At 41.8% G+C, this 13,111-nt stretch overlaps 1 protein-coding gene across 1 annotated transcript in view; it reads right to left on the bottom strand.

Annotated features, from left to right (window-relative positions):
• STK3 (serine/threonine kinase 3) overlaps positions 1-13,111 on the bottom strand; it is a 136,106-nt gene that overhangs the window by 104,639 nt on the left and 18,356 nt on the right. The window contains exons 4-6 of the mRNA XM_048508200.1: positions 10,165-10,279; positions 6,522-6,686; positions 3,629-3,796 (exon numbers count right to left, since the gene is read on the bottom strand). Of these exons, the coding sequence (XP_048364157.1) occupies positions 3,629-3,796; positions 6,522-6,686; positions 10,165-10,279 (448 nt within the window). The remainder of the gene's footprint in view (positions 1-3,628; positions 3,797-6,521; positions 6,687-10,164; positions 10,280-13,111) is intronic.

Below are 13,111 nucleotides of genomic sequence, written 5' to 3'. Positions count from 1 at the left end.
TTTCCCTCAGAAACTTCCTGCCACAAAAGACTGCAAGTCAAGTTAAGCTTTAATGTCTACAAAGTATTCATTTGAGGTGTACCAGCAAAGCAGGTGGCCCTTGGAAGAAGTGCAGAAAGAACCGCACGGCACCTTACACAGATTTAATATACACTAAACAAGCACGCTACATTGGCTGATTGTCACCACCTTTCCGACCACAACAAGAACAGGTTGGTTTTTCACAGAGATCTGACAGACATTACATATCCCCAGCTACTTAGCCCTAAAGTACTTTTTATTGCAGTCTTTCAACCTGAAATCCTTTCCGTACCTCCTCACTATCACAAAACCTTAGGAAAACTCCCCGAGTAGCTAGTGTGTGGTTAGAGAGAGGAAGCTATGCTTGTTTGCATGGAATCTGCCATTTCCTCCCTGCCAAAACACTTGTTTAAAAAGTCATGTAATATCTCTATTAGACTGTAAATGCAGTTGACAAGGAAATGGCCTACTGGCGAAGCATTACCTTTGTGGCAGTGCCAACCGGCCTGCAGCAAAATAGCTCACAGAATAACTTCAGCATGCATTCCCAAGTAACAAAACAGTGTTTTACGTAAATACCACAGAATTTAAGCAAGATCCAGAAAAAGCAATGAAAATTTGCCCAAGCTTTCATGCTTGCCTGTACCAATTGAATGTCTTAACTAAAACAAAAAAGAAAAGTATCTACATATGTCCAGAAGTCTTCTGAAGCTGGATCGTATAACACTGAGAAAACTATCACAACCAAAATCTGTGTATTTCTTCTTAACCACTGTAACAACTCACTAATAAAAATTAAGAAGAACTGTGGGGTATCAAATATACAAAAGAATAATAACTGCATACAAACCTTTAAAACCAGGACACAAATTATTAACGAGAACATATGTTCCACATAAGCTAGAATTGTTCTTTTATAAATTATTTTGCCCTTTGATATCATACATTTGATTACAGGAATTAAAAAAGTTCACAACCCCTCCACTTAAAACAATGACCCTCGGTTAGTATGCAACTCTTTTCATGCTTGTAAAACCTTCGTTGCTAATTTAGCTCTTGCCTTTCATTTACCTAGTGCAACTACAGGCAATTATGGCAAAGTTATCCCAGATGTAATGCGAATGATATCATCAAATTAAAAAACCAATGCCATCATCATTAAATACAAGTAATCCCTATCATTACGGTTCCCAAGGATGGCCATGAACGCAAACTAGACCTAATTTTCAATAATCAATAATCTGTTTTAACCTGAAGATCAAAAAGGTTTAGCTATTTCATACTATCAGGACATAAGTGTATGAGAATAACTTTAAAACATGAGTTTAGTAACCTAGCACTAATTGCCAAGTATTAAAGAAACCCATTTAACATGAATCATGGGAAGTGCCACATTCTTGTATTTTAACTGTTATGTCCAGCAATCAGCACTGCTTGTTTCTTAAAAAGCCAGCACAAAACGCCAGAAAGGCAAGCCAGACAAAGCATTTCAATGGTACCAGGAACAGTGCCATATCTGCATGGCTTCAAAATCAAAACTACCAAGGTTAATAAGGAACTGAAGCCAGTTCCCACAGACTGGAAGAAGAGAAGAAGAGTTTGGATTTATATACCCCCCCCCTTTCTCTCCTATAGGAGACTCAAAGGGGCTTACAATCTCCTTGACCTTCCCCGCTCACAACAAACACCCTGTGAGGTGGGTGGGGCTGAGAGAGCTCCGAAAAGCTGTGACTAGCCCAAGGTCACCCAGCTGGCGTGTGTGGGAGTGCCCAGGCTAATCTGAATTCCCCAGATAAGTCTCCACAACTCAAGCAGCAGAGCTGGGAATCAAACCCGGTTCCTCCAGATCAGAGTGCACCTGCTCTTAGCCACTGCTCTTAACCACTATGCCACTTGCTGCTGGAAGAGAGCAAGTAAGAAGTCATGTCCACCAAAGGCAACATGCAGAAGGAAGGACTCACAGGCACTCTTACTATTGGGGCATAGAACCACCCCAAGGCCATTCTCTAAATTGGGGAGACGTTTTGTTCTACCAGTCAGAAGGAAGTTCTTCTCTCCATGCAACCCAGTAGGGCAGAAATAAAGCATCCAATGAGGCTCTGCCTAAGAAGAGATTGGGTGTTTTTGTTGTTTTTAATATTACCTTTCTATAGAGCACAAGTCTGAACTACGCAATGTTGCAGTGATCTTATTCAGAAAGGATCATCTCTCTAGTTTTAGACAGGTGCCACATCTCTAGATTGCACACTTGCATAAACAAATAAAAAGTATAACACAACATTATGCGAATTACCTGATAATTATTATTTATACAGCATGCAAAAGTTCTACAAAATACTTTATAGCACAGAAAGGAAGCCATATCAAGGCAATCCGATCCACATGGTGGGACCTCTCTGAGCTCAACGAAGATTCCACAGAAGTCAAAAAGCACTGAATAGACACGAGAAGTCAAACCAATACAGAATATCTATTTAATCATTTATTTATATTCTGCCTGTCTCGTAAAGGAGACCCAAAGCAGCTCACATCATTCACCTCTCCTCAATTCTGTCCTCACAACGACACTGCGAGGCAGTATATTGTTGAAGGTTTTCACAGCCAGAATCAACTGGCTGTTGTGGGTCTTCTGAGCTGCCACGTCTCTAGATTCATTAAACCTTCATTCATCAACCCACAATGTGAATCCAAAGGCGCATCTGGAGAGTACCAAATACACCAAACCTCCATCTGGAGAGGGATGGTAGCAAGTTAGAACCACTAGAACAGGAGTGTCCAACTCTGGCACCTCAGATGTTCATGGAGTACAATTCCCATCAGTCCCTGCCTGCATGGCCAATTGGCCATGCGAGCAGGGGCTGATGGGAATCGTAGTCCATGAACATCTGGGGCGCCAGAGTTGGACACCCCTGCACTAGAAAGACTCAGCTGTCCCAACTCAGCTGTCCCTATTCTAATTACTAATTAAGGAATAAGATTGCCCCCCAAAAGAAGAGAAGCTCTAGCTGATGGCATACAACAGTTGTTATTAAATATATATCTCCACTAAATATATATATCTCCACTAAATATATATATCTCCACTAAAGCAGACCCAAATGCATAAATCTCTTCATCTTCCTAGAAATGGCTTGCTATACGGAACTTCTACTGAAGCAAGGATTACTTAAATACCAAAAAACACAGAAAACCAAGTAGACAAGCTAGTATCAAAATATCTCCAGCAACATTGAGCATTATTTTGAAAAATGGCTTCCATTTCATTAGAGGCATGACTTTAACAGCTGCCTTCAAACAACAGCTTAAGATGCCTTTATTCTTTTATTGCCCAGTGGAAATAATCACCTTATACAGGATAAAACACGATGCATCAGATTAACATAGCTTTACTTTTGCTGAACCAGGTGAGGGCAGTGTCACCTATATCACGCTTCACCATAGCTTGTTAGTTTTAAGTCCCAGATTTAATTAGGTGTTGTACACCCAGCCACAGTTACAATCATTTTAGGACGAACATCTACCTACTTTCACTCTCCCAAAGACATCGGCTGGACAGAGTTCTCGGAGCACATATCTCCAAGTCTAAAGTTAGATACAGGATTCTTACCCGCATTGGATGGATATCAGCATATGGTGGTTTTCCTTCAGCCATCTCTATTGAAGTAATTCCCAGGGACCAAATGTCTGCTACACAATTATAGCCAATCTCTTGTATTACCTCCGGAGCCATCCAAAAAGGAGTACCTATGACGGTATTACGTTTTGCCATCGTATCCTGGAATTAGACAATTAACAAGTTCAACACACGAAGGGACCTTCCTTTGGCTTGAAGTACTACTATTATGCAAAGCCCATCTAACCCAGTAGGTGTTGACAAAGTTCAGAAATAAATTGACTTAAAAGGGGGGGAAATTCGACCCTGAAACAGCTGATATGGCACTGCCTACTTAAAACAGGTAAAGATAAACATTGTCCAATTGTTTTTGGAGTAAACTCTCTGACTTCTAATTTCAGGATGCAAGTATATATATATAAACCACATATTTGCAAGTGTATATATTTATTTATTTTTATTTATTTATTTATTCGTTTCATAAAACACCCACCCCCAGACGGCTCTGGACGGTGTACAACATAAAGGAAAACACAACATACAGGAAGAGAATAAGCAAAATTACAAATATAAAATAAATATAGCTCTATAACATTAAAATAATAACTAAAACCAAATAAAGGCAGCGCACATAGATTAAACAGCGTCCGACAATTAAAAAAAAAAACCCTGGAGAGGGGAACGGAAGACCCCATTGATGCAATAGGGCCTCCTAATTAAAGAGGGGGGCCACCATCAGCGGCCAGCCTCCCCAAAAGCCCGGTGGAACAAATCAGTCTTATAGGCCCTGCGGAACTCACCAAGATCCCAAAGGCCCGGACAGTTGGAGGGAGAGTGTTCCACCAGGCAGGGGCCAGGGCTGTAAAAGCCCTGGCCCTAGCAGAGGCCAGCCGCATCATTGAGGGGCCAGGAACCACCAGGAGATTGGCCTCTGCTGACTGCAGAGGCCGCACTGAGACATATGGGGTCAGACGGTCCCGTAGGTACGAGGGTCCCAAGCCCATGGAATGGTAGGTAAAAAATTCAGTATACACATACGGTAAGGAATGAGCATGTTTGTGAGAGAATGTACAAGAAAACTGGGCTTGGCCTACCGTGTGAACATGCAGAAGTGAACAGAATCAGGGACGTAGGTTTTTTTATGGGGGGTTCAGGGGGCCACACCCCCACACACCCCTAGGGCATGGCCACGCCTCCCCAAGCCCCGCCCCTGGCCTAGCGCTTATAAAAGCAGCTCTCCGAGGTTGGGGATGGTAGACTCCCCTGCCCTGCCCTCCCCTCTGGGCAGAGGCATAGAGGGAAAATGGAGCCTGGTGCAAAATCTGAGTTTTGCGCCGCCGCCCCCGGGCAGCCGCTGTGATGCTGGAATCCACCCCCAAACAACATCACTTTCAATGGTGTTTAAACTAGAGAGCTCAAATTCTCCTTTTAAATCCACCTTAAAGGGAGAATCTGGGGTCCCTAGTTAAACAACATTGAAAGTAATGCTATTTTGGGGTGGATTATCCCCCACCCTGAAAAAGCATCACTTTCAATGAGGTGTAGTAGTTAAGAGCAGGTGCATTCTAATCTGGAGGAACCAGGTTTGATTCCCTGCTCTGCCACTTGAGCTGTGGAGGCTTATCTGGGGAATTCAGATTAACCTATGCACTCCCACACACGCCAGCTGGGTCATCTTGGGCTAGTCACAGCTTTTCAAAGCTCTCTCAGCCCCACCTACCTCACAGGGTGTTTGTTGCGAGGGAGCAAGGGCAAGGAGATTGTAAGCCCCTTTGAGTCTCCTACAGGAGAGAAAGGGGGATATAAATCCAAACTCTTCTTCTTCTTCTTCTTCTAAACTGAGGACCTCAGATTCTCCCTTTAAATCCATGCCGAAAGGGGTGGATTTAATCAGGGGAAATTTGGGGGGTGCCTGCTGTCAGGGGGGCAATGGTTAAGCTAGAAGCACCAAACTTTCAGGGTATCTTTAGGAGTCTCTCCTAATGATACCACCCAGGTTTGGTGCAGTTTGGTTCAGAGGGTCCAAAGTTATGGACCCTCAAAGGTGTAGCCCCCATTTCCTATTAGCTCCCATTGGAAACAATGGGGGATGGGGCACCCCCTTTGGGAGTCCATAGCTTTGGACTCCCTGGACCAAACTTCACAAAACCTGGGTGGTATCAATAAGAGACTCTCCTGATAGTACATCCCAGGTTTGGTGAAGTTTGGTTCAGGATGTCCAAAGTTATGGACCCTCAAAGATGTAGCCTTCATCTTCTATTAGCTCCCATTGGAAACCATGGAGGATGGGGACTCCCTTTGGGAGTCCATAACTTTGGATCCCCTGAACCAAACCACACCAAACCTGGGTAGTATCATCAGGAGAGTCCCCCAAACAATCTCTGCAAGTTTGGTGCTGCTAGCCCAAACAATGCGCCCCCTGCAGGCCAAAAACCGAAAAAGCACTAAAATGTTTTTAAAACCCACAAACGGAGGGGCGGAGCTTCGGACATGAATGGGGGGTTCAAACCCGAGAACCCCCCCTTACCTACATCCATCAACATAATGCACAAGTTAATATCTTCAGAAGACATGCGTACATAGCAGGTACACATTCAAGTAATGACATTTTTAAATGCAACCTTCTTGACACAATGACTCAGCAGGACATGTGTCATTGTGACCGAGAACCCTACCATACATACACATCCACTGGAGATGGTTAGGATTGAGACACATTTCAATACGCAAGCACCCCACTGCTGAAAACAGAAACTTTTTCTCTCTGATTACAGCAGATTCTCATCCCATCTCATAAGTACTAACTATGGAATCTTCTTTATGATGGGTGCCTTGTAAGGCTTTGCTTACGAAATATAAGAACTTCACCCGCAGACTTCACACTTACAGTTAACTGTCCAGCCACTCCAAAGTCAGCTAACTTGGCATGCCCTTCTGTGTTTAAGAGGATGTTCCCGGCCTTTATATCTCTGTGTATTTTTCTCATGAAGTGCAAATATTCAAGTCCTTTCAGTGTGGATTTAAGAATGGTTGCAATTTCATCTTCCGTAAGCTACAAGGAAACATAAATAACCAGCTGGTTTTTTCCCTTCTGTTTGTACACACACACTGATTGCACGCTTGCATAAACAAATGAAAAGCATAACACAAAATTATGTGAATTACCTGATAATTATTATTTATACAGCATGCAAAGGTTCTACAAAATACTTTATAAGCACAGAAAGGAAGTCGCATCAAGGCAATCTAATCCACATGGTGGGACCGCTCTGAGCTCAACAAAGATTCCACAGAAGTCAAAAAGCACTGAACAGACACAAGAAGTCAAACCAATAGAGAATATCTATTTATTCATTTGTTTATATCCCACCTGTCTCATAAAGGAGACCCAAAGCAGCTCACATCATTCACCTCTCCTCCATTCTGTCTTCACAACAACACTGCGAGGCAGTATATTCACAACAACACTGCGAGGCAGTATATTGTTGAAGGTTTTCACAGTCAGAATCAACTGGTTGTTGTGGGTCTTCTGAGCTGCCACATCTCTAGATTCATTAAACCTTCATTCATCAACCCACAGTGTGAGTCCAAAAGGGCATCAGGAGAGTACCAAATACACCAAATCCCCATCTGGAGAGGAATGGTAGCAAGTTAGAACCACCAGAATAGGGGTGTCCAACTCTGGTGCCCCAGATGTTCATGGACTACAATTCCCATCAGTCCCTGCTAGCATGGCTGATGGGAATTGTAATCCATTAAAATCTGGGGCACCAGAGTTGGACACCCCTGCACTAGAAAAATTCATCTGTCCCTATTCTAATTGTTAATGATGGAATTAGGTTGCCTCCCAGAAGAAGAGAAGGTCTAACTGATGGCATACTATGGTTGTTTTAAAATATATATATATATATATTCACTAAAGCAGACCCAAATATTACCTTGATGTGAATGCATAAATCTCTTTATCTTCCTAGAAGTGGCTTGCTATATGTTACTTCAACTGAAGCAAGAATTACTGGTACTTAAGTACCAAAAACACAGAAAACCAAGTAGACAAGCTAGTATCAAAATATCTCTGGCCATGGTCTGGTAGTTTTTGATCCTCCTGTTTCTTTTTAAGTGCCACAGAGAGAAACACAGCTTACCATGGCATGTCTCTGAAGATGCCAGCAACAGACATGGGAGAAACATTAGGAGCAAACACTGTCAGATCACGGTCACACAGCCCAGAAAACCCACAACTGCCTACTGTGCGGAGGTTACGCTGAGTCTGTGTGACCAGCCCAAGTTCACACAGCAAGCTTCCCTGGCACAAGTGGGGATTTAAACTGGGGTCTCCCAGATCCTAGCCCACTATTTTAACCAAACAAATCAACATGAAGAGCAACAGTTTAAAAGCCTTCTGTTTTGTGTGATTTTGTTACAAATGCAAACTAATCAGTCGACAAGACAGAAAACTGTATTCATTAAAATATTTACATACCACCTTTCTCCGAATGCCTAACTCCCCCTCCCAAGATACAGACATAATTAGTTTATAAATACACTGTGACAGCTGTTCAACAAAAACAAAAGAGGTTTAATTCCCAGCAACCAAACAGGAAACATTAATGATGAAAAACAGCTTTATACATGTACTGATGCTTGTTAAGAACATTACATTATCAAAAATATATTTCAATGTTCTATTTTATATACATTTTATTATCATAAACAGAATATAATATTTGTGCTCCTGTTTCCTTCAAAACAACATTTCCATGCATAGGTGTGCAAAAAACAGCTGTATTTAGTTGTCGTTGCCTTCAGTTCTTAAACACAGTACTCTTCTAGGATCATTTCTTTCTGATGTAACAGAACGTGGTTTGACACTTAGCAGTATGGAGAAGGGCAAGGGGCCTGAACCTCCGTCTTGCATCTACCTATTTACTCAACCAAGTGACAACATAATTTATGCCCTCTCCAGCAAAGTGTGCACTGTCTCTTGGGACCCTTGGTCTGAGGAACAGCCTAACGTTCCCAGCCATATGGGTGCCCCTAGCCTGAAAGTCCTTTCAGTCTAAAAGGTCATGAAGAGAATCTAAATCATGCCCCACCTTCCAATAAACAGGTGGAACCAGTAGCCAGGAATGAGTTTTATCCATTAAAACTGATACGCCAGCTGTGACCTCTCCTGGGCAGCAAGCATCATACATGTTTCTGCAACTTCACACGCTGGTTACTGCAACATGCTACTCTTGATGCTGCTGCAGCTGCTTGGCTCTTAATGGGGAGAAACTGCTCCAGAGAGATAACTGACATAACCACATGAACATCAATTCCCTGCCAGCTTGCTTCAGGATCCAACTCAAAAGTCTGAGTATCTTCCTTAAAACCCTTTAGAGTTTGAGCTCTCTGTTCAAGAGAGAGACTCTCTGAGGCCTTGTTTTCCACTCAACAAGTGCGAGAGGCTGTGGTATTATTGTTATCTAACAATACAATTTGCCAGTAATATAAATAATAAACTTTATCACAGTTAATTATGCTTCTTAGAAACAACAGCTAACAAAACCTATTTCTTAAGCTTTTATGGTTTTTTTGGTCTTCAGCTTGGTGAAGATGTGGCTTGGAAAAGGCTGGTCAAAGACTTGGGAAAGTAAAACAGAAGTCCAGTGGAACCTTAAAGACTAATATCATTCGCTTCAGCAGAAGTTTCACAAGATATGTGAATGGTTTCTCACAAAAGCTTCATACTGAATATATGTTGTTAAAAATCCCACTGGATTTTTGTTTTATTTTGCTAAACACAAACACACAAAATTTGCCAGGTCAGTTGTTACAGCAAGGTATGGCTCACTGAAAATTAGGTAGTAATTAATTAGTTTGTGGAGAAGCAGTGCATACGCACAAGTTCTTTTCAGGCTCATTCACATAACATCAAATCCAGATCTGGTTTTACATCTTAGCCAATCTATGGTCTGAAGAGATTATTGGATTCCACCATAAAACACCCTCATGTTATACAGTGAGCGACATTGTAGGGGTTAGGATGCAAGATTAATACCACCACTTCCAGCTAAATATTTTTATAGTGGCTTAGTCTGTATATGCAAGATCAGAGATAAGAGAAGATTCTCCTGTCAACCTTTTAATCCAGAAGGAAGTGCTCGCAGCTGTGAAGGAAACCTTAATCCTTTATTTAAAATGGGCATACAACCAAAGACAAAATGCCTCTGAACGGGGCCTTCACTTTATGCTACAAGCAAACATTTTGGATTCACCCCAAAGGGAAGCCCAATCTCACTGATATCAGTGAGCACCAGGAAACATTTAAGTCTCGTTTATTAATTGTGACAATGTCCATTTAACCAAGACAATACACTTCAATCAACATAGCACATTTAAAAGTGTCTCATTACTTCAAAATGATGCCTTTGCAGAGAAATCTTCTACAGGAATATCACATCTCGATGAGAATTATTTCAGATGCCACGATATATCCCAATGTCATGTTGATCCATGACCACATTCCACAAAAGTAGTCAACTTACTGTTTTATTCCGCAACCTAATTATATCCGAAACAGAACCAGCTCCACAGTACTCCATAACAATCCACAGGTCTGTGTTCTTAAAATAGCTGCCATAATACTTGACGACATAGGGGCTAAAAAGAAAGAAATGTGGTTGTCAGAATCCAGAAACAAAGTACCAAGAATACTCGGAAGAAGAATCCAGGGACAGTTCTCCTAGAACCAGAGGCTGGCAGCTATTTTCCCAAGCAGCTGGATAAATGCTCAGTTCCAGTCAAATCTTCAGAATGAGGATGGGGAAGAATTAAAAAAAAGTTAGTGTATAATCCAATTGTTAAAAGCCCACATTCATTGATTCAGCCTATACTACATACAAGTTAAAAAAAAACTTCCTTTCACAGTAAATAACCAAATGGATGAAGACAAATAAGAGAAGTTTCCAAAACTTTCACATATCTTGTGAAAAGGGAATTCAGATTAGCCTGTACACTCCCACACACGCCAGCTGGGTGACCTTGGGCTAGTCACAGCTTCTCAGAGCTCTCTCAGCCCCACCCACCTCACAGGGTGTTTGTTGTGAGGGGGGAAGGTCAAGGAGATTGTAAGCCCCTTTGAGTCTCCTGCAGGAGAGAAAGGGGGATATAAATCCAAACTCTTCTCCTCTTATTCTAAATTCTTCTGTGGTTATGTTCAGGTTCATTAGAATCAAAGATCAACTTTTTCTTTATAACAACTTTAGGAACGAGGTTGGAACAAGCCATGGCGCAATAGCAGAGTATCTGCCCGGCATGCGGAAGGCCCCAGGTTCATTCCTTGGCATTTCCAGTTAAAAGATCAGATAGGTGGTGGATGGAAAATCTCAACCTGAGACCCTGGAGAGCCACTGCCAGTCTGACTTTGATGGACCAACAGACCCAATTTAGTATAAGGCAGTTTCACATGCCATGTGTTCAAACAGAAGTAGTAAATATTTTACTTGATTGATTGATATTGATACAACTGCTTCCCAGACTCTTTTTTTCACATGCTGGAGTGTTTCTCACATGATGATAAAATGAGATGTTAGCCAGAGTATTTGTTACTATCAGTCATGCATGCTGCACTGTTTGTTTCAACATTGGCAATACAATTAGTTCCTTACTGTCCTTTGTTTTTATTTGTTCTGTATGGCCTGCCTTGAGAACCTGCTCCTCTTTTCGCCCCAATAAAGAGAAACATGCACATGTCTGCAGCTCCCCAGAGACCGGGGTGTAACTCTGTGCCTGAGCAGTCAAGTGAAGTCAACTGGCTGCTCCCATCATACTTCTGAAGATGCCTGTGAGATCAGACCTAAAGATCACAGACAAAAAAAATGGTACTTTCATTTTAAAATTTTGTAATATCCAGTCAGATGAAGAGCTCTGGTGAGCAAGAAAGTTTGCACAATGTTTTTGTGCACATGTGGTTGATCCTAATGAATGGAATCACATTCTCATTTTCGAACAGACGAAGCTGACAGTATCAACCATTTGTCTAACGTGGGGCATGCAGTACCGGGGAAGCTCACGGACAAGCCCACTTTTATCTGTGCTGATCCTAATCAGGAGGAGATCCACCCACAAAAAGCGGCTTCACTCTCTCAATGAATCAAGGAAATAATGTCCAAGATGCCCTCACAAGAGAAGTATTTAACTACTCAAGGCAACACTAATAGTGAATGTTTACCTCCAAGGATATGATACGCTTAGCCCCTGGTGCCACCACCACACTTAAAAACAGGATCTTAAAACACACATAAAAGCTGAAACCTTTCTTTATCTTTTCCAAGTTCCAGTTTCAGCGCTAACTTCATCCTCCACTAGTGAGCTAAGGACAAATCTAACTTTTGGAATATTAGCATCATTCAAACAGCACATTTCAAGTAGTGTTCAACCAGCATCTAACGCCCACTTTACATATATCAATTTCTTGAAGAGATGACTATCATAAATTCTGCTTCATCCTTATCAGATAGGTGTGATGGACTTTAAACCTCACTATGCCCAGGAGACAATATTTTGGGACGATCGCCACAACAAATCCTGAAGAACTTATGGTAAAGATTAACAAGCTACCATAAAAAGGAATGATTAAATGCACGTGAAAGCATTATGTGCTGTTTGAATCTTCAGAGCCAAGCAACCTGCTTGCAAAACCTAATTCAAGTTCTATTAGTCCTGCTTTTACTACTGTGTGTGTGTTTTTAGACATCTGCAATGCGTCTATAAAGATCTTCATTGATACGGAAGGAATTTTTAAAAGTGGAAATGCCTCCATAAACAAACATTTTACAAAGGGCACACCCTCTTTCTTCAGCACCTGTCTGCCACTGTCCATTTTGGTCATGGAAGGAAGCCTATCTTCAGCATTTGCACTTCACCTGCAATGAAGGGTACTGTGGGCAATCAGAAGAATCACGCAAAAGTTTCCTACATGTGCTAAGTTTTGAAGTAAATGCAAAACTATCGTTTGGCGATAGGTGAACAAACCTCAGAAACCTGTATGGCGCCCTTCTTCCCCTTCTCCTCATGTTCTCAAATCCCCTCCTGCTCTTTCTGTTTGAAAGGAAACCAGAATTTGACAGGACCTGGTGTGCTTGTAAACTTGTGTAAAAATCACAGTTTGTCCCCTTGACACATAACAGTTGGCAGTAAAATAGGAAAGGAGGAAACACACACAACTCAAAAGAGGAAGAGGATGGAATGTGCAGGGCTGAGACCAATTTACAAATTGGAATTTTAAAGTGGATCTCCTATGGGGCATTGTCCTACAGTTCAAACAGTCCCCTGTATCTCAAGCCCCCTCCCCTCCCTAAAATAAATCTGGGGGAAGGAGAGAAGGATAAAAGAGGGAGGCCCTGGAAGTTTTACCAGTATCCATTTATGCCCGGATCCGTAAAACAGAATGGATTAGAAACACAAAGAACATTTATGAGGAGCTTTATATCC

The sequence above is a fragment of the Sphaerodactylus townsendi genome, linkage group LG09, assembly GCF_021028975.2.
Source record: "Sphaerodactylus townsendi isolate TG3544 linkage group LG09, MPM_Stown_v2.3, whole genome shotgun sequence".
Lineage (NCBI taxonomy): Eukaryota > Metazoa > Chordata > Lepidosauria > Squamata > Sphaerodactylidae > Sphaerodactylus > Sphaerodactylus townsendi.
Note: the sequence above shows the minus strand (reverse complement) of the source record. Positions and strands in the feature narration are given on the sequence as shown.